Here is a 21,343-nt window from a genome sequence, read left to right as displayed (position 1 = left end):
AGCTGCGCCAGCACGCGTAGGTTGCAATTGAACAAGTAATAGGTTTATTCCATGCTGAATAGAGAAGAAAGAAAACACACAACGTTTCGGCCGTGGAGCCTTCTTCAGGTGTGAGAACGACAGGGCAGTAGGCAGAGGTAATGTAGCAGGAGAACAAGAGCTGGGAGAGAGGAGGGGACAGACAGCTCAGTTGCAGGGGAAAGTGCCTGGTGTGGATGGGTGCTGAGGGCAGTCAAGGGAGCTGTGAACAAGAAGGTTGCGCAGATTAGGTGGTCAGCGATACGAGATGATGGGTGGTCAGAAAAGAGGGCCCCAATGGAGGGATCATCCTGTAGGCTGGAAAAGTTGTTGCTAATGGTCTTGGGGATAGACAGTGTCGGGGCGGTAGGGAAGCACAAAGGTATGCGGTTGTTACGGCGGGGGTTCCTGATTGAGCTGATGGTCTGAGGGGTGTTTTTGGCTCGGGCGAGGGCCCCGTCAATCACACTGCTGGGATATCCTCTGCTGATGAAAAAGGAGCACATTTTGAGGGCTTGGTTCTGGAAGTCGGTGTCGTCGCTGCATAATCATCGTAGCCGAAGGAACTGTGAAAAGGGAAGAGAGTTTTTAGTGTGTTTGGGGTGAAATGAGCTGTACAGGAGATAGCCGTGTGAATCTGTGGGTTTGTAATAAACCGAAGTGGAGAGTCGGGGGTAGTTGACGGAGAAGTTGATGTCTAGAAACGAAAGAGTAGAGGAAGATATGTTAACTGTATATTTGAGGGACGGGTGGAAGTTGGTGAAATGATGCAGGAAGAACTCAAGCTGATCGTTGGAGCATGTGGCAGCACCGACGCAGTCATCAATGTATCGCTTGCAGAGGTCAGGGACATAGCCAGTGTAGGAAGCGAAGAGACAATCTTCTACCCAGCCGACAAAAATATTGGCATAGCGGGGTCCCATTCTGGTGCCCATGGGAACTCCACTCACCTGTTGGTAAAAAAGGTTATTGAATGAGAATTCTGTGTGAGAACCAATTCTGCAAGGCGTACCAGTCAAAAATATATGACTAACCTTGTCCTCCATCTACAAGATGTGCACAAAGAGCACCGTGAGTCTCAGATTAAAATAATTACTCGCAGGGCAGGATTGCTCTGTGTTGAATTGTCACCTGTTTGTGTTTCATCGTATTGAATTTTTCTTCTCATTGAAAAATTTTGAGACGGTCCCTAGCATGCTTTTTACGTCATGTGGGGGGGGGGGGGTGACCAACTAGAATGTACCATTTTCGAAGTGAGTTCGAGTTCCCTAAAACCCAGCGTATGGAAAAAAAATCACTGACCATAAATAAATAATTTACCCACAAGAACTAAATCGCGTTATTACGTGAATGGATCCTAAACTTTCCAAATGGATCGGATTTTTTTGCTTCTTCTCCTCCTCCTACGACGGTGAGAGTTGGTAGAGGCTTAAGCCCCTCTTCGCGCATGCGCGCCAGGAACACTCACAGAGGACACACGAAATGGCGTCAGCAGCTGGTGAGGGCGGCGGGGAAGCCGTTTCGATTTATTACTCGGTTTTATATATATATTTTGGTGAAAATGGCAAACAGATCTGACCGCTGTTACTAGATGGCACGCACTGCAGCATGCTCCCCGTCCCCTTGTGGCGGTGTTTAGGCTGTGAAAGCGAGATAATTGCAGTATTGGGGGATGGGGTGGACGTACATCCCCATTTAGTTGGAATACTTTTGAATTTCAGGGTTCTGCGCCGGTTGCATCGGCCTCTGCAGAAACGCCTTTTCCTCGGTGCCATAAGACGGGATCGTTTTTTTTTCCCCCTCATATTTTGTCCGTGAAGGGGCTGGATTTGCAGCGTACGGAAGGACAACTGTTGCCTTGTGGCCGGTGTTCAAAACTAATCAATTAAACCAAGCGCATCTCTTCCGTCGGGCGGCGTAACCCCCCCCCCCCCAAAAAAAAGAGTGCGTTTTATTTGTTAAAATGTATTTTTGCCTCCGTATTTTCGTGCGCGGTGTGCACGGTCGCTTGATCGCGTCCGGAGACAGCGGTGCTCGCCGGTGCGAGGTGAAGCGGACGGGGTGGCCGCGGTCGCGGCCTTCTGAGAGTGGAGACACCCTGGCCGCGACGGAGGAGGGGACCTCCCGCTACCCTGACGGAGAGCGGGCAAGCCGAAATGAGGCGTGCATATCTGGCGGTTGTACAGCGGCAGGGCGGGCGGTCCAGCGTTACAAGCGCTTGAATGGCGTGTTTGGGGGGATCTAGCTGAGCTGTTCGTGGGGGCGCCTCGTTCTTCACACCTTCGCGAGTCCGAGGGCCAGATGTGGTTGTTGTTGTTGTTTACTCCCTTACCCCCACCCCCAAAAACAAAACTCGCCATAATCGGAGTGCACGCAGCCCCCTGGGCGTGTGTGGGGTGTTCCGGCCTGCCGGATCGCGGGTGTTTTCCCGAGCGGCTCCTGCGCCATGCGGGGCTGTCAGACGCCGCCGGCTTGTTGTAAAAACGCTGCTATGGCGACCTCCTCCTCTTCCTCCTCCTCCTCCTCCGCGCTGCAGCGCCAGCTGCATGCCCAGGCCCTGCCGGGGTCACACGGCTGCCCACACTCCTGTTGGGGCGCAGCTGTAGGTGTTGTTGTGGGGATGGCCTTCGCTCAAACCCCCCAGGTGCTTGGTAAACGCTTATTATTATTATTATTATTATTAATATCGCGATGGACCCCCTTTTTTTTGCAGTGGAGAAGTGCGTCAGATATCAAACTTCTTTTTTAAAAAAAGAAAAAATTGCATTTTGAGCAAGGTATCCGAGCTGTATCGACGCGACTCCGCGACTTGGGTTTGTTTGTTTTTTAGCGTGACGGTGTTCCCTCAGCCCGCTGTGCGTGGTGAGGTGATGGGGAATGCGAAGGACAAAACTGCACGCAGTTATTTTGTCTGAGAAAGGCTTGGTTTTGAACCTGTGATATTCGGGCTTCTACTGCTGTTAAGGCCTTAATGTATCTTATTTTTAATTTTCCTAAATTGTAGCTAGTGATATCCTGCTGCATTTGTGTTCAGCTGCTGCATACCTGAGTTGTCCTTGTACCTGTGTGCACTTTCACGCCATCTTCGATCTGTACTATACCCTCTATACCTTAAAGTATAATTCCTCCTTTCACAGGCTTGGGATGCTTAGTGCTGTGTTGCCTTCAAGTGTCTGTGGGCTGTGTGTGAACTTTGTCCCCTGTTGTCCAACTGGAAGACTAGCCCTGTGTTATTTTACTGGACGTTGCACTCTGGGATCCCTATCTCTCCACAGAGCTGAAGTGATCATTGAGGCTGTTGTTTCAGTGTTTACAAAGGATGTGCTGTTTCATGGTTTTGATAGTTGTTTGTTCTTGCCCAACAATGTCTGTAGCTTCTAGCTAATCCTGTGGCCATTGTTTGTAAGCTCACAATGCTCCTAGCTTTCCTATTCAAACATGCCATAACTGCTACATGAGTGAATACAGTCGTTTGTATATGTGAAATACCCTTGGAATTTGACTATAACTAAACATGATGAGATTATTTTAAAAAGTCTGCAGAACTTAATGCTAGTGATGTTTAAGCCTTGCTTTTCCCTTCAGTTTTTTTGTCTTTACAGTGCTTGACACTGTTAGGCATTTGCATCTTGGTTAGAGTTGTATTAATTTGGTCTTCAAATTCCAATACAGACAGCAGACTCTTTTGTAATTCTCCTGTCTTTCTAGGTTTTCTTGCAGAATATACAAGTGTTTTAAATTACATATGTCTAATCCCAAATATGTGTTTTTGTAAAGGCTTTATATTGGATTCTAAATGTGCTTTATTTAGAATTCATGATATTATCTAAAACTATTCCACAAACATGCAGTGACTGGTAGTTTAACGTGTATATGGCTGTTGCCACAACTGTAATGTACTGTGTACATTGCTTTCTATGCTCTGAAACCTGAGCAGGTAATTTTCTCAAATGCCCTGTTTGAAAAACAGTTGTAGTCCAGTTTATGTAAACTCATTATGGCCCACAACTGTGTAATGCTATTGACAGGCTTTACCTGAGGGTCTTCCATTCCTAGTTCTGCAGAGGTCCAGCACAAGAGGTTTTGTAGTTTTCTCCTAAATTATGTTTGTAAAACTGTAGAATATTGTAATTGTGATAAGATTTTTAGCAGACTTTTATAGCACAATTATAAATAAGTTAGGCATCAAGAGCCAAAGATCCTTGAATTAAGATTTGCCCAGTAATTGTTCCCAGTTTTTAGACGTAGGCCCAGGTGATTCAGGATGACCTGTGTTTAATTGACCTGATAAATCATGTAGTGTATTTTGAAGCTACAACATTTCATCTATCAGAACAGTCTACATATCTTCATTGTAGCCAAGAGTTGAAGACTCCGCAAATATAGAGCCAAATGATAATATGCTGTCTTTAAGACTATACAGGAAAGTGCATTTTAAGGTTCCAGGATTAAAGTGTTCCTACCATTTCATTATTAGAGAATAGAGCCGACAGCTTTAGCATTAATTTCCATCACCTTTTAGTCATCAAAGTGTTTCCAAAGACGCTGATAGCGGGTAGTATTATTTGTAAGCGTACCAAGGCTTTTTTGAATCTATTGGTAAAGCAAAATATTTCATGTAGGAGGTGAATCTAGAGTCCTTGTGAGATTAGTGCACAAGGAAGAACTTTGTTACAAGTTCTAATTTGGTTTCTTTTTTCCAGATTATAGCACCTACAGCCAGGCTGGAGCCCAGCAGGGGTAAGTGTTTAAATGTGGCTCAGTTATGAAATAGGTGGTTAAAAGCCTAGGCAGAAAACTTAACCAAGATGTTCCAAGAGCTCAATTTGGCTGATGTCAGTCCTTTCAAGTTTAGGACGAGTAGGAGTATAATATTTGACTTTTAAACAGGTCTTTGATTTCTTTTACCGATAACAATATGACTGCAGACTAAAACACTAAATTTGTGAGAGGGTCATTTTGACACATTGTTTGCAGGTGGTGGTTTACAGAAGTGAGTTTTTTTGCTGAAATGTTAATACCTGATCAATGTCTGAATTGTATTTTTCAATTTTTAGGTATGGCTCCTATGCAGCCCAGCCAGCTCCGGTATATGGACAAAGTACACAGGTTGGTGACCAAAGTGCCTTTGTATGAGCAGAGGTGATATTGAGATCCATCTGTCTTTAATTTAATTTTGTCTAAAACTTTTACATTATATATATATATTCGTATGAGCTTAACATGCAGAAGTTACATGGCTATATTGTTACAGTCAGGTGCCTCAGCCAGTCGCGGCTGGCATCGTCCAAATCAATAAAGTTGCCGGAGCATCTGAAGCGAGGGCAGGAGTATAGGATGTGGTCGGCCGTCTGCTCCTTGCCATCGCCGTATTCGCAAGTTGGGTCATCAGCGAGACCCCACCTGTGTAGGGTGGCCCGGAAACGGCCGTGTCCGGTTCTTAGTCGGTTCAGCTTGACCCAGGCTTGTCTGGGTAGGTCATTTCCAGCAGGTGTGTTGGATACTTTGTCAATAAATTGTTTCAGTCTGTGGTTATTATTATTCCATGTGTCTTGCCACTTTTTGTTAGCCCAATTAGTGCCATTGTCGTTGTTTGCTTCTTTCATGAGGCGCCTCATTGTGTTAGAAGGTGAGTGCCGGTTTTCTAATCGGAGGACTGTGGTGTTCCAGTTGCAGATGGCATCGTGCAGCAGGTGGTTGGAGTCATCCGAGGCTTTCAGTGCAAGGTTGATGCAACTTGCTTCTCTGCGAAGGTTAGGTGGAGAGATGCCGCTGAGAATCGGTAGCAATTCAGTGGGCTTAGATCTGATGCACCCGGTTATAATGCGCATGCTGCTGTTCAGGGCTGTGTCTACCTTCTTTGTGTGGCTGCTGTTGTGCCAGGCAGGAGAGCAGTACTCAGCTACCGAGAAGGCCAGAGAAAGCACAGAGGTGTGTTAGACGGTGAAATTTGCACCCCAGCTAGTGCCAGCTAGTCTTTGCAGGAGGTTGTTCCTTGCTTGGGTTTTTGCTGCTGTTTGTTCGAGATGTTGCTTGAAGGTCAGTGAGTGGTCAAGGACGACTCCTAGATATTTCGGGCTTTTCTCAAATGGAATAGTTTTGTCTTCACACTTGACGTTGATTATGTTAGCAAGGCGATTGGCGAGGTGGAAAATGCTGCTCACTGTCTTGCATTTGATGCTAAGTTTTAACCTCCAGTCTTTGAAGTAGCAGTTCAGCTTGTTCAGGTCATTCGATAGTGTAGTTTCTATTGCTTTGATGTCTGTGGAGCAATGCATAATAGCAATGTTGTCTGCGTATATGTACTTTTTGGCAGTTGTACATGGCAGGTCAGCTGTGTAGATGTTAAACAGCATTGGCGCCATCACCAAGCCTTGCGGGACGCCATTCTTAAGGTAAAATTTCCTGGAGGTGTCGTTGCCCAGTGTTAAGATCAATGATCTGTTAGAGATTAGTTCTTGGATAAAGAGGACCATTTTCTTGTTTGGGATGGTACAAAGCAGTTTGAGTATGAGTCCTTTATGCCAGACTGTGGCCACAAGAACAGCACCTGCTTTCTTTTTTTCTTGGAAGCATTGTTCAATATCATCAACCATACAGCAGACCTGGGGTGAGTTTCCCAAAAGCATCGTAAAGCTAAGAATATCGTAAACTCGCACTTAAGATCGTTCGTTAATTTACGAGTGTTTCCCAAAACCCATCGTAACTAAAGTAGAACGTTAAATCCTTCGTAGTCTACGTGCTCCCCGACCCACTCTTTAATCACTAAGTGCTTCTTAAACTGGCTACCTCTTGCGCCAATCTTAGCGACAGAGATTGCCAGACAGAGCACATTCAATTCACGTCATGACAATTCTCTGGAAATATAGAATACTAAGATTTTATATTAAGGATTTTGATATTTTGTTGTACTATGTAAGAGAAAATTCGAAAAAAGAACATTTATTTATACAGTAATGAATTTATTAATCATCTTGGGTAAATTTCGTATTTATAAGTCAAATGTTTTAATAATACTCTTTTAGTGCTTTTGGGGTGGGGTTTCAATTGTATTTAAATTCCATAAAGAACGTGAAACATGTAACATTTTACAATGGAGCTCCACACAGGGCGGGCTGAGAACAGCACCTGGGGACTACCGGACTATATAGTGGGACGGAGTCTGGGATACAGTCTCTTCCCTTTGCGTTTGTGTGTTAGTGTAGGTGCAGCGCTGTAACCCCTGTCCCTGTGTGTGTACCTTTCCCGATTCGAGTTAATAAATGTGTTGTTCAACCCCATTGCCTGAGTACCACGCCTGCTCCATACAACCCGCGGTCGATACAATATTTAAAGTTCGAATACCGTTTTATGTTCTGTCGTGATTGTTAACAGTAAAGCTTAGACCTACTTGTTTTTAAATTTGATTATAGGTCCTGTATTTGTTGAGTGACACGTGCCAAGCTTAGTTAATTCTTCCATTGAGTTCCAATACACCCAATAACTATAAATACGTTTTTTTCTCATGGAACACTGCGATTCTTAACTATGGCAGCGCGCCAAAAAATATTGCTTTAAATCAAAGATGTCGTACAGGACGCATACACTGTCCAAACTTGGTTTTCTTTTATGGCATGTCAGTCATTTATTTTCTTTTCTCTTAGAAACAATAAGGGTCCTATTTTGTACCTGTCTATACACTTTCGCTTAAATGGTTGTTAAATTATGTTATGTTTGCTTCATATTCCTTTTCACAACTTTATTTCATCCCACTGAAGGACCAAAACCGACACCATATAATGAAAGAATTGTCAATCGATTGTTTTTCAATCAAATTGTGATGCTTTTTGCTAAGCGACTTCAGGGGCGGGGTTAACAAAGAAGTACTTTATACTGGCTCGTTAAATTACCGATTAAGAGGGGTTTTGGGAAACGCACGAAAAACAGCAGAGTTAAACCTCGAATGGATGCCCAGTTGGCTAGGGCCTCGCCTTCTGGTGTGTTCTTTCGATAGCCCCAGTTGGTGTGTTGACAATTGAAGTCACCAGCATAGATGACAGGATGCGTGTAGCTTGGAAGACTGGAGAACTGGGTACTAGGTGGTTTGTAGATGTTGACAATAGTAAAGCCTTTTATTTCAATAGCAGTGCACTGTGTAGTATCTTCGTCCGGTGATTGGGCTACGTGCTTTGCATTTTTGTCAAGTTTTACTAGGGTAGCCACTCCATGGTGTGCATGATGTATGGCACCTATGAGGTGGTAACCATATATATATCTTGATATTGTTGTCTTCTTTGGTGTGAGTCTCTTGAAGAAGGATCACTTGAGCGTTATGCTCTTGAGCCAGGTGGTTGATGACCACGCATTTGGCTCTAGTTAGGCCTTCCACGTTGATTTGCAGGATACATGGACCTGTAGGTTCTTGAAAGACCCTTGGTTATTTTCTTCTTGCGTAGTACAATTCATTACTGGTAAGCATTGCATTGCCTGGAGGTCACTACGAGGAAGTAGCTCTTCTTGACCCCACTTTTACATTTATAGCTTGCAAGTAATAGGAATATTTTTCACGGTTGCAAGTAACTAGAGGGAGAAATATAGTATTTTGCCATTTGTATGTAGTGAAAATTAACAGTATTTTCCATCTGACTGTTAAACAGTTTGTCGTGTACCGGACAGTATTCGCTGGTTAATTGTGCTGCATGTTTTTGTGGTTAGAATTTGGATTAAGATGTACTGTTTAAATTGTCAAGGTGATTTTCAGAATGTTATTTTGTTTGATCTTGGAGGAGTTCTGGGATGAATGTGTCTTGCACACCTGGTCTGATAAATGTGTATTCTGCAGAGCTATGGTCAACAGGGGTATGGATCATATGGCCAGCCCAGTGATTCCTCCTACACACAGACAGGGTCTTCTGCTGGGGCATATGGGCAGACTGCCTATGGCACATCCTATGGGCAGCCACCTCCTGGTAAGTCCTGAACATGGGTCTATTTCTCAGTTCAATTTAAAATACTTTATTGTGTATTATTTTGTTTAATATGTTAATAAATTTACTGCACAATACCGAAGGAAAAAGATCTAGAGAGTACAAGATACGCAAATATATACTGGACAGGTCATGGTGTTCATCACCTGTTACTTTTAAGTGGAATGCTGTAGTATGTTAAATTAGTTTTAACTTTAAATACTACGGGATAAATTCAGACATTCTTATTGCTTATTGCTATTCTTAGTTCTTTGATAGTCTTAATTGTGTATGTAATCTTTCTTGTTATTATATTAAAATGTGTTATGTGCTTTTTTCTTACTAGTTGATAGTTGGGAGTCCTTACATTTCACTCTTTGAGTATTTGAAAATATTTGGAGTGCTGTCTTTTTTTTTACAAGCTGGGATTTTATTTCCAAGTTGTATTATAGTACATTTAAATTGCAAATAGTTCTTCAAATGTCACATTCTAATTTACCCTCTGCTTCCTCTGTGATTGCTACCTCAAAGCAGAAGGGAATACTACAGGTTTGAGCAATGACATTTTTTTTGCATGGATTTGTTTCCCCATTTCACTGCATCTGAAATTTGTGGGAGCCTTTTGAGTAATGGTTGACATTGAAGTCGGTCAGTGTGAACTTGAGATGGCTAGTTGTGTTTAAAGCTGTTAAATTATTGTTGCATTTCAGAAATTACATAATTGTAACTTTCTTTAACAAAGGATTTAGGATATCTCTTGTGATGTCTTGTCTAAATGACACTGCTCCTCCAGAGTTGCAATTTTCAAGCTGTGTAACCATGCTGCATCATATTTAACAGTCATGCAAATCTTAAAGGGCTTCCTACAGTTGGTTTGTTAGTCATTTTAAACTGAATTGTTTGTGCATGATTCATACCACTCTTCAGAAATTGATTTAGAAAAGGTTCAAATTGTAGTATTGGAACTACTGTTTTGTCCAGCAAATAACCTCATGTGCCTGGTCTAAACAATTCAGTGTCCCTATATGAGAGATGTTACAATACATGTACGCCATGTATCACCAGGTTCAAGTCGAGACATGTGATGATTATTTCACTCTTTGAGCTGTCCTGTGGACTTGGGATTTGTGGACCCACTCTGTTAAACTTTCAATCTCTAGCAGGTTACAGTGCAGCCCCCACAGCTCCGCAAGGCTACAGTCAGCCTGTTCAGGGATATGGGGCGAGTGGATACGACACCACGAGCGCCGCTGCCACCACGACTACGACTCCCACCTCTTATGCCACTCAGCCGGCCTATGGTGCCCAGCCGACCTACCCTGGCTATGGTCAGCAGCCGGGCTCTGCTGCTCCTTCCAGGTAATTCGTGGTCTTTTCCCTGATCTGAAGACTTCTGTCCGTGTTGCGTTTATTACACTCATTTACACTCGTACACCCTTTCCTTGCACATGATGCATTTCTTCACATTCTTTTATATAGTGACTTCTAAAATCTTTTTTTTCCTGAAGGTTGTATGATGTCTTGTCTTGCATTCCCTGGAAAATGTATATATTATTGCTGGAGCTGTAAGAAATTAGGATATTTAGTCAATAACATCTTCTGTTATATTTGGGTTTCTCCAGATAAACCGTGATGGACTTTGGTTAACAAAGCGGATAAGTGTTTGTAGGTGGTGTAAATCTAAAACTGCGAATATTGTTTTGCATTTTTAAATTTTACTTTTTCTAAATGTAGTGGACTAGGTCTGTGATCCTGGTTCAGCTGTTCTTCATATTTAAGTGTTGGGGCTCAGCTGGTTCTGTAAACATTAAGGCGATTCTTCATGTGTGAATGGCATCTCGTGACTCATGGTATTTAACAGGTTTTCACTGCTAGAAAGATGTTTAATCAGTTGGATTCAGTTTGCAATATATATAACTTAGTTTTAGTTGTCGTTTATACCATTCATGTCTTGTGTTTTTGGTTTGTCTTTTTGACAACTGGCTGATGTCGCAGTGCTTCTGGACTCTACATGAAGTGTTGAGAAAATGTTGTTCAGAGTAGCTTTTAAACTTTGAAACGACTGCAGAGTGATTTTAAGGACTTTAACCCCGATTGGCAATTTTGGTAGGCTTTCTTAGTTTGGCATCTGATTGCAAATAATGTGACTTTATTGCTTTTCAAGTACTCATGAAACATTAATCCAGCCCGTTCATGTTCAATTTAATGAAGCTTTGATTTAATTAAATGTTATGGATTTTAAAATGTTTTGGGAAAGGTGTTTTGATGTTCTTTATAACATAACATATTATACCATTTAATCTTTTATTACAGGTAGCAACAGAACATTGCATTCAGTTTTCCATTGGTTATGAAGATGTTATAAGGACAGTCGTTTATGAAATACTGTGCTTTAATGGCACAAATGTGAACGTCTGCGCTGCACACATTAACAGCCATCAGTGCTGTAACCTGCTTTAGGGGACACTTGCTTTATTATATCAAAGCCCTGTAGAAAAACTAACAAATACCAGTCCGCCTGCAGTTTTTTAACTAATAGGAAAGAGGTTATCTTTATTTTTCTCTTTGAATTTTTCTTTGCACTTGTCTGGATTCTTTGATGTATCCATTTACTAAACTATTTTGTCAGACACTTTGTATATAAATTAACATTTTACAGGATTAAACAGGCAGGTTCCTTTGCGGAGGCATCAGCTTGAAATCCAAATTTTTTTGTTTACTAAGGTAATGGGACAGTGGTTTCCCCAAAATAAGATCATGTTCTCCAAATTTATAAGTGGAGAATATAAAGTACCCATTGGTCTATCCTTAAAATGACAGTAGATATTTAAAGGGATTCAAGTTAATTTCAGCCTATTTCCAGTAAACTTAAAAACCTTTGTGAACTTTGTTTTGATGCAAGGTACATTCATGGTATATTTGTATTTCCTGGTAAAAGGAGCTTATAACCTGACTGCTAAATTTAACTTTTAGAGCACAGGAGGTCAGCAAGCCACAGGAGACCCCCCCAGGCCAGTCTAACCCTCCCGGCTATAGCCAAGGCAATCTGGGGTACAGCCAGAATAATTACGGTTATCCCCAGGTGCCTGGCTCTTACCCTCTGCAGTCAGGCAGTGCCCAGGCTTCCTATGCTTCAACCAGGTAATTATCCCGGCAGGCAGCTCCTGGTGCTCCAGGTAAGGTAGACCAGTGGTGCTTGTTTCCGTACTGGAGGTTGTTTATTTTAACAATCTCGTCTTGGCTTAGTTAGGGGAAGGCTCTACATCTTTGCATTTTCCTCTCATTCTTAAAACGGCGGCTTAACCTCTCAAGGAGTGTGGTGGTGTTATTTTTGGCATGTACAGCAGTAAACTATAAATAATGCAAAGCCTGTTATGGGGAATACTGTGCTTTCATTCCTAAACTATATTGGAAAGTGGACCAATTTTAAAGACCCTTTTTTTGTATTTGATTTATAAACCGTTTTCACTTTTTAGAAAGGCTATAGCTTGGTCGTTAAAGTGTGAAAGCGTATTTCATCTTACAGGAGATGCATTAATGTAGAGCCCCTGCCTTGCTTTTTGTTCCAGGCAGACTTTCATAGTATAAGATTTTCCTTAACAGGATTATGCAGAACTCAGGAGTGGACAGGCTGCATTTAACAGTCTTCCCCCCCCCCACCCCCATACTTCTTTTAGTCTCTGTACTTTATTGCTGTGCAGGCTTCCACTAACAGTTCATGTCTTTCATTGCTATAGCTACAGTGCCAGCACCCAACCCTCCAGCTATGACCAGAATACCTACACCCAGCCTGGCCGTTACATCCAGCAAGGGGGGTATGGACAGCAAGGAAACTACAGCCAGCAGGGCTCCTACAGCCAGCAGGGGAGCTACCAGCCGCCGCCGCCGCAGCAGCAGGCACCACCACCAACAAGTTACCCTCCCCCGTCCAGCTCCTATGGGCAGCCGCCTCCTAATCAGTACAGCCAGCAGGCCGGAAGCACTTACGGGCAGCAAAGTGACTATAATCCCCCCAGCCAGTACAATAAAGGTATCGTACACTTCTTATCCCTCCGTTTCCAGTGTGTTGCACCCGATGGGATTCTGCACCTGCCTTCCAGGGTGGCTCCCGTGGGAAACCTGTTCGGTGTTTTGAGACATTCAGCCTGTGATCAGAACACAGTGTATACTAGGTGGTACCAGTACCCTTTCTTCAAACTTCAGAATATAAAAATCTGCTTTGCTCTCTTATTCTTATTCAAAAGTAAAACGGTAACTTCAAACAACCAAACCGGAATGTATGGGACTGGGTCGGACTGCCCGGTTCTGTCAGGCCTCATGTTATGAAAATCAAATCTCCTGTAAGGTGTTGGAGAGACCGTCCGTTAGCTGACTGTTCTGCTGGTTTCCCCCGGTCCCGCAGGGAGTTACCGGCAGGAGCACCCCAGCGGCATGCGCAGTGGCTTCTCCGGGCCGGAGCCCGGCGGTTTCCCAGGCCTGGGGGAGAGCCGCGGTATGGGCGCGGCAGATAGCCGTGGCCGTGGAAGAGGCGGCTTCGACAGGGGTGTCATGATCAGAGGAGGAGGGAGAGGGGGAATGGGCCGAGGAGGAATGGGGTAAGGAAACGCCTTCGTTTTCTCACTCAGCCTTCTTTCACCTCACAGGGACCGATGAGACAGGGCTGAAAACTGCACACATTACTGGTCTCTGAATTCACACACATGGCAGTAGATAGCAGAAATACAACTGGTTTTAATAAAGCTCACCTGGATATGAGCTTTAATTGGAGCTATCTGAAAGTGGGCTTTCTAAAAACACTGTAGTTCTCATCTTTTGAATTTTCATTACTTTTAAAATTGCCATGTTAACTTCATCCATTCACATCTTCAAATTCTTTTCCACGCTCTTCTGGATGAAGAGTATTGTTTTGGCCAGACCTTGAAAAGGTAGAAATTCAGGACATTTTTCACATGCGGTGTTTTCAGCCCTGCAGTCAGTAAGGCCAAAGGTCAAAAGGTAATTCTAATTTGTTTGGTTGAGGAGCTGGAGCAAGCATGCTAAATGTGCTTTAGGCAAACTAAAGGCTTAGGCCTAAAGGCTGATTTTATAAGGTTCTCTAACTGCTGTTTTTTCAGCTTAAGAGATGTAATGGTCAGGTAGCTTCAAATGACCAAAACACTTTATATATGCAGGATGCTATAACACAATGCCAAAATTGAATGGGTTGATGATTAAAACAGCCGTTAATTAAAAATCGTGGTGGCAATATTTACAGCTTAGCCTTATTATAATAGGTTTTCAGGAATTGCTTTTCAGGTAAGTTGTGTACTGAGGATTCTGGAGCTGTATTTCCGGAAGATATTCTCAGCTTTGTGGTCAAAGATCACATCTGGTTTCCTATAGCATCCTGCATGTTGTAAACAGTTTCTGTATGTAATGCAGAACTGGGTAAATACCAGGTGAAACCGCTTCAGGAGTAAGAAGAGTGTATGTGCCCTAAAATACATTCTGTAGAGAAGTGTTAACAAACCTGAATGAATAAGTATTTGTTGTGATAAAGTTAAACTAAATATTTGACGATAGTGATGGGGCTTCCTGAACGGTACACCTTTATCCTCAAATGCTTAGAAATTGTGGAAAATGCCATTTTTGTGGTTAAAGAGGTGAAAGCATTATGAAGGTACCCAATTGATGAACGTTTCGTCTTGCCCTTTGTCCAAAATGCCTGTTTGGTCTCTGCCTCCTTCCTTATCATATCTTTGACCCTACACTCTGGACAAGCCTATTCTAATCTTGTTTCTGGAGGACTGGTGTGTCTGCAGCTCTATATAACTGAAGAGCTCGGTGTAGTGGTTAAACTGGTCCAGTTGAGCCAGTCATTAAATGATTGATGGTAACAGAAGAGGTTTAATGAAAAGCTGACTGATATGTTTGAGGACCAATTATAACTTCAACTACAACCTTATTCTTGAGAGTGCCAAACTCTACAGATCTTCTTAATTAAGTTCTTAATGATGTGAATAAAATTACCATATTAAAATTCTGAGGAAAATTTTTTAATTTTATCAAATTAAGTGTAATTGGAACCAATTTATCCCCCTTCTCTACAAGTCTTGTACTGCTGGTTTGAACACACCCTGACTCACGACAATTAAAGACCAGGTCTGGGAAACATAAAACTTCCCATTGTTTTTGTTTAGCAAAGCTTCTGCTTTTTTTAAGATTTTGATTTCTATCCAAAGTTCAAGTTTCTTTCTGCTGGGTATCCAGACAGTGAACCAGATTTTGTTTTAAATAACACTCAAACTATGATATTGGTTACTTCCTGCTAGGCAAACCAAGCCAGTTGTAGTATAGATATTTCTAAGGATTAATTTTAGCCAAACAGGTTTGATTAGGTTAGTTTTGGAAAGGGTCAGTGAAGGGGGGGAACTTTTCTGGGTTTCCTTTATTAGCTTTGAAATCAAATGCTTTCACCTTTTATCCTTGCACAGGTAAGGAGAATAAGATTGTGGTTTTGACATTCATTTGGATTGCTTATGTTTTGTCTCGAATTATTCTTTAACGTGAACACTTTTTAACATGCTTTGTCGCATTTATATGCTACAGGTTACAAAGTGAGAGCCATGTATACACATCAATACTTTAAAAGTACCTGTACTCAGTACTGAGCCGGCAGCATAATGAAAGTGGGACTTAGCGAATCGGTGTCTGCGTATAGCTGGAGAGATGTCTTTAAAAGTGTGAACTGTGAAACTGTATCTTCCAAAATGTATTTTTAAATGCCTTTATTGCTATTGTAATATGGTTCTATATGATGGAAGGTTTTTTGTATTTTAGAATTGTGTAACTTTAGTTGAACGTTTCTGTATAAAAGTGTATTTGGTGTGTATTTTCATTTTAAAAGCTGCATGTATCAGCTTACATTGTAATATGATCATTTCTGGTGCAGTTCTTTTGTATTTACCCTCATGCTGGGCATCTCGGCATCCTCATAGATGGCACCATGCCCTAATAATGCTTCCTGGTATGTGTTGGATGGGTTTACATTTAACTTACATTTACATTACATTTAACTGGGTTTCGCAGCATACTTGCGGTCCTAAATTTGGTCTTACTCCGTCATTGGTACTTTCCCACTTGTTTTTTCTCTGGGTATTGTATGGGAATATGGTGGCTGAACCTCAGTTCCAAAACGATCCGCAGTACTTGATACTTTGTTAGCAGGTGGAGTACGAAAGAGCTGCATCTGAAATAATACGTTCTTTTGTGCTGTATGAAATGCAGGGTTTTAAACCCAAATGGTAATAAAGACTATCCCCCATTCCCCAGCACCCACCCAAACCTCAAACTGTCCAAGCACAGCCCCCAGCCCTTTTTTTCGAAGAAGGGCCTGAATGGATCTTGGAAACCCAACAACCCCACTGCCCCTGCCTAAGATAAGCTCCACATGTAAATAGATAAGCCTTTGTAAACCTGTCAGTTGGGGGTTGTTGAGAGATCTAGCCAGAACTGTGTCATCCCCCCACAAGCGAGCTCCCTGGGCTCGAGGTATGGAACTGGCTCTGTAAGGGAAGTCGCCTTCATATCTTCGTTTATTTCCCCAGCATCGCTGGAGACAGAGGTGGCTTCATTAAGCCTGGTGGTAAGTTAATGAGTATTACACTGGCTAGTAAGACAAGCAAAAGCGTTAGAGTAAAACCTCTTTTAAGAGTAAGCACTTGCAGTGGTGTACAATATTTTTTAATTACGAAGTGTACTGCCGGCCATAAACGTTGGGTCTAATAAGGGGTTCAAGCTAGGCCCTCTGGGCAAGGTAAGAGTAATGAACGCAAGGGGTAATTCTCCTAGAGTAAATCGGTCACAACCAAGGAAACCATGCATTGCAAAGTACACTGTTTCACAATGAGAAATTAATCTCTGAAAAGGGCATTTGTGTTTTAGTTCTAAGAGGAATGTGTTTATAGTTAAAAGCCCCTCACTTTAGGATGGAGTCCAATTTGAACCCCTGGTTTTTAATTCAGAAATGGGTTTTCATGTGTTTTGGAACCACTTCTTAAAAATGGCACGCCTTTTATTAACTGGGTATTGAAAAATTGTAGAGTAATTTTATAGATTGTGTACTTTTAATGAAGGTATTTTGAACTCTATCTTAATCATTAAGTGTCTTGACAACAAAGAAGCAAAAATATTAAACCTTGAATGCCCAAAGGTTTCATTCCTTATTTCAGCGAGAGCTCAGAAGAGCAAGTGTGCCTGGGTAAACGCATAGATAGTTTATTTAGGTAGTGGTGTTAACCAGCGCCCTCTTAACTTTTCTCTGTGTTTTCTTTCCTGTTTGTGACCAGTAGGACCCATGAATGATGGACCCAAGCCAGATATGGGTAATTTGCATTTTCTCCTTGCATGTGTTTGAAGTTTAAAGCTTGGTGTTAACTCGTTTGATAAATGTACCTGTCAGGAATATAAATGAGAAAAATTGGAAGTGACCTTAATATGTCTTGTAATTTTAAGTTTCAGAACATAAATCGTTGCTAGACTAATGTTTGAAAATCTTTCTCCACTGTGGGGTGTGGAGTGCTAGTGTATTAAGGTCATATTTTTCTTTTACAGCTGTTCCAGAAGAAATAGATGACTCTGAAAACAGTACCATTTATATTACTGGGCTTTCTGAAAGTGTAACTTTGGAGGAAGCTGCAGAGTTCTTTAATTATTGTGGAATCATTAGGGTTTGTATATTTTTTTGTTCTGTATTTTTACAAATCTGCCTGTTGAACTAGTAATGGGTGCATATTTGGTGGGTGACCATTTCATTTTCTGTGTTCCAGTGCATCTGCTAAAATAGATTTTTACATTTTAGAGCCTCTATAGTTTTCTTTAGGTAAATGAACTTTTAACTCCTTGTAGGTTTGCTTACATGCTTGACCATAATTGACAAGGGCTAGAGTGTTCTGACTTAACCAGCACTTTGTTCAACAGATAAACAAAAGGACAGGCCAGCCTGCAATTAACATTTATACCGACAAGGAAACGGGAAAGCCAAAGGGTGATGCTACACTCTCCTATGAAAATCCCCCAGATGCCAAATCTGCAGTTGAATGGTTCGATGGTAGGTTATCTTTATGGTATAAAATGTTGCTGTGTTGACGTTTTCCTGGTGCAAGAGAACATGTTAACGGGGATGCTGTTCTGCATTTGTCAGTGAGCTTCCCCTTGTATGCAGTGCATACTCTTTCAAGTGCAGATTGATTGCACTCAACATGGATACTTTAGAATTGAGTATTAAGTGGCAAGATGGGATGGGTTGTGCAGATGGGCAGTTTATTCACGGTTATCTGTGGATATGTAGGGAGAGGGTTTACTGTGTTTTCTTGTACCAGTGGACTCCTGGTTGGAGCTGGTGCCTTGTACTGAGCCACTGATGACCTTGTTTATTTTGACTTCCAAGGCAAAGAGTTCCAAGGGAAGAAGCTGAAGGTGTCCATGGCCCGGAGGAAGGCCGTGGTGGGAATGATGCATGGAGGAATGCCCCCCCGAGATGGCAGAGGTGCGTTGGGGTGTGGAGGTGTATGGGGATGCAAGAGAATGGGCATGTGACCAAACTGTCAGTGTTGACATTCTGACCACTCTGGACGTGGGGCTGCAAGTTGCCTTCAAGCGGGGCTCAGAGGAGCCGTTTCTCGTGTGTCCTGTGCTGATGGCTGTGGTGTTCCTGACAGGCATGATGGGCCGGGGCGCTGACAGGGGTGGCTTCATGCCCCGCGGGGGGCCTCGTGGAGGTGGACGGGGCGGCCCTTTGGGGAGCAACATGCAGCAGAGAGCTGGAGACTGGCAGTGTCCCAACCCGTGAGTATCGCGCCGAATAAACCGGTCAGATGTTCTCGAGTGCCTTTGAAATGTGCGTCGCCGCCATCGGCCACTCATCGCAGTCTAGTCGAACATAAAGATTGCACCACCTAGCTTGTTTGCTGGTAGTTTATTTATCCATCAGTGTCAATAAATTATCTCAATTTGGTTTCCTCTTTACACCCATCTCTGATTTTAACCCTATTGGTTCTAAGTCTGTTGCGTTGATTGTCAATTCATATGCCTTTAACAATTCTTCAATCATGATTTCCCTTTTTGTTGCTTCCCCACATTGTCGAGAAGATGTCTATACAAACATCTTTTTCATAAGTAGCACAGGTCGAGCCATTTCCATTTTATATCTGTAGTCTTAAACATCCACCAATTATTTATAGAGTCTTGAATTTCCTTTGCAGCTTCTACTGTGCTTAATACATATTTTGTATCCTCAAGCTTCACCATGCGAGAATCTTGACTTGACCTAATTAAAGGTGTTGTATCCCAACAGTGCTGCCTACCAGGGAAATGGGTGGCTCAGATCAGTCCCACTAAATACAAGAGCTGCTAACCCATGCGTTGATGTAACTGTGTGTTGGGTAAAGGGGTGTTATCTGACTCTTTTTCAGTGGCTGTGGCAACCAGAACTTCGCGTGGAGAATGGAATGTAATCAGTGCAAAGCTCCAAAACCTGAAGGCTTTATCCCACCTCCCTTTCCCCCACCAGGTAAAGATTCCTTATACTTGATTCACAGCAAACGTTTCATACGACAGAGGTTCGCCTTGCTAATAGCTTAGGCTCCCAGTTTGTACCCAGATGTACTGCACATCCTTTTTAGAGCGGTGTGAAGGTGGCGCATGAGCACCACCCCTCCGCCTCTTGAGAGTGCTCGGTCTTCCGCAGGAGCTGACCGCGGCAGGGGAGGCCCCGGCATGCGCGGCGGCAGGGGGATGGACCGCGGGGGGCCCGGCCTGTTCCGGGGCGGCCGGGGCGGGGATCGAGGCGGTGGATTTCGAGGGGGCCGCGGGATGGACAGGGGAGGCTTTGGAGGCGGCCGGCGAGGTGGTCCCCCCCCTATGGACCAGATGGGCAGCAGAGGCGCCAGGAGGGGCATCGGAGCTCCTGGCAAAATGGAGATTAAGTAAGTTACCGTGTGTCGCTGAAGGTGATGTGTTCTCCAGAGCGCCTTTGCAGATGTTTTCTCTCTCTACTAATAACATCGCATTTCATGAATGACCATGTATCCAAACTTTCAGGTTAACTGAATTGTATGACACAGCAGCAAAGGACAAGAGTGGATGTAACTGGATGTAACTTGTTTCCCCAAAGTGCAAGGTGTAACAGGCAAGCAACTGCAGAGTTCAGCATAGTGTGAGCAGCCATTTTCATCAAAGTGTTTGCCAAGAAAGGCATAGAATGAGATCCCATAGGTTGCAGAGCGCAAGCTGCTCATTGCATCTAGACATGCATGTTTGTCAATGGCCTATGATTTGACTTTACCTCGGCGTTCCTGCCATTAGGAAATGCTTGTGAAGAAATTGCCTTCGGTATTGGTAAGGTTTGGATTGTAAAAATTTAGCTGGGGAAGGCCTGGCAAATTTTCTGTGCAATTTAACGGGCCTAAATACAGGCGAGTGTAGGGATTTTAAAAGGCCATTCTGGATTACTGACCACTCCTTTCATCCTTCGGTTTGCAGAGGAGAGCACCGGCAGGAGCGCCGTGACAGACCATACTGAAGTAATGTGCATTTGAAGAATTCCCATTGAATACAGGATTTATTTTTTAATAATAAAAAAATGTGGAAGGTGTTGTGTAACCTTGTGACAAGCTGTTTAATGTTTTTTTTCTATTTTAAACTGTATCAACCCTCCCCGCTTTATTCCAACCTTTATTTCCTTTATTAAAAATGTTGAAAAGTGCAAGTTCTGTGTGGGCGGTGTCTTTGTCTTTCTAATAAGGTTAAATTGCAGTCGGTGAAATAGTCACTGCCCAATGGAGGTCCTTGGAAGGATTAAATCTGACATTGTTTTCTGTTTAGAACTGTGGGATAATGTCCTTATTCAGTTTCCTGGTCAGGCATGAGGAATCGTCATCAGCTGTGAAGGTATTAATTATGCTGCTGCATTCTGGTCAGAATGAAAGTCCTCATTTTAACTGTGCTTTCCAGATGCATCATCTTTATTGTTAGAGGAGAATGAGAACATGGCAGTCTCTTCCTCCAACAGTTCTACATTTAGCTGGTGCCTTCCTCCACAGCAGTTTGTATTCAAAATTGCTCTATATGATAACTGGGCGCAAAGCAGTATAGACCAATAAATAGTACAGTTCAATGACCAAAACAAGCTGGTGAGTTCTGCGCTTTAAAAGCGGAGCATGCACTGTATCGAACACGGACAGGGTGCACGTCAGCTCTCCAATTAGACAGCCGTCTCCCCATCTTCACTATAAGCCTGCAGGCACTTGGCTATGGGCCAAAGGTTGCTGGTCACTGTGAAAGCCAGAGGACCCCTGACCAATGAAAGCTTTTGACCCCAGTGACATTCAACCACTGCATGG

General features: G+C 42.9%; 1 protein-coding gene across 9 annotated transcripts; it reads left to right on the top strand.

Moving 5' to 3' along the window:
• The first annotated feature begins 1,466 nt into the window (after positions 1 to 1,466).
• ewsr1a (EWS RNA-binding protein 1a) lies at positions 1,467 to 20,709 on the top strand. Of its 9 annotated transcripts, none has more exons than XM_015366290.2 (18): positions 1,467 to 1,516; positions 4,722 to 4,758; positions 5,076 to 5,127; positions 8,840 to 8,966; positions 9,498 to 9,512; positions 10,124 to 10,322; positions 11,937 to 12,104; positions 12,701 to 12,993; positions 13,366 to 13,558; positions 16,550 to 16,587; positions 17,291 to 17,326; positions 17,556 to 17,671; positions 17,922 to 18,051; positions 18,391 to 18,489; positions 18,662 to 18,788; positions 19,415 to 19,512; positions 19,690 to 19,927; positions 20,484 to 20,709. In XM_015366290.2, exons 1-18 carry the CDS (start codon positions 1,501 to 1,503, stop codon positions 20,521 to 20,523), a joined length of 2,022 nt encoding a protein of 673 aa, XP_015221776.1. In that variant the 5' UTR covers positions 1,467 to 1,500; the 3' UTR covers positions 20,524 to 20,709. The 9 variants fall into 9 exon arrangements, with proteins under 9 accessions (XP_015221776.1, XP_015221775.1, XP_015221774.1 ...); XM_015366289.2 differs by having other exon boundaries at positions 9,495 to 9,512; positions 17,294 to 17,326; XM_015366288.2 differs by having other exon boundaries at positions 9,495 to 9,512.
• Positions 20,710 to 21,343: the final 634 nt, after the last annotated feature.

This window comes from Lepisosteus oculatus, chromosome 22 (genome assembly GCF_040954835.1).
Source record: "Lepisosteus oculatus isolate fLepOcu1 chromosome 22, fLepOcu1.hap2, whole genome shotgun sequence".
NCBI lineage: Eukaryota > Metazoa > Chordata > Actinopteri > Semionotiformes > Lepisosteidae > Lepisosteus > Lepisosteus oculatus.
Note: the sequence above shows the minus strand (reverse complement) of the source record. Positions and strands in the feature narration are given on the sequence as shown.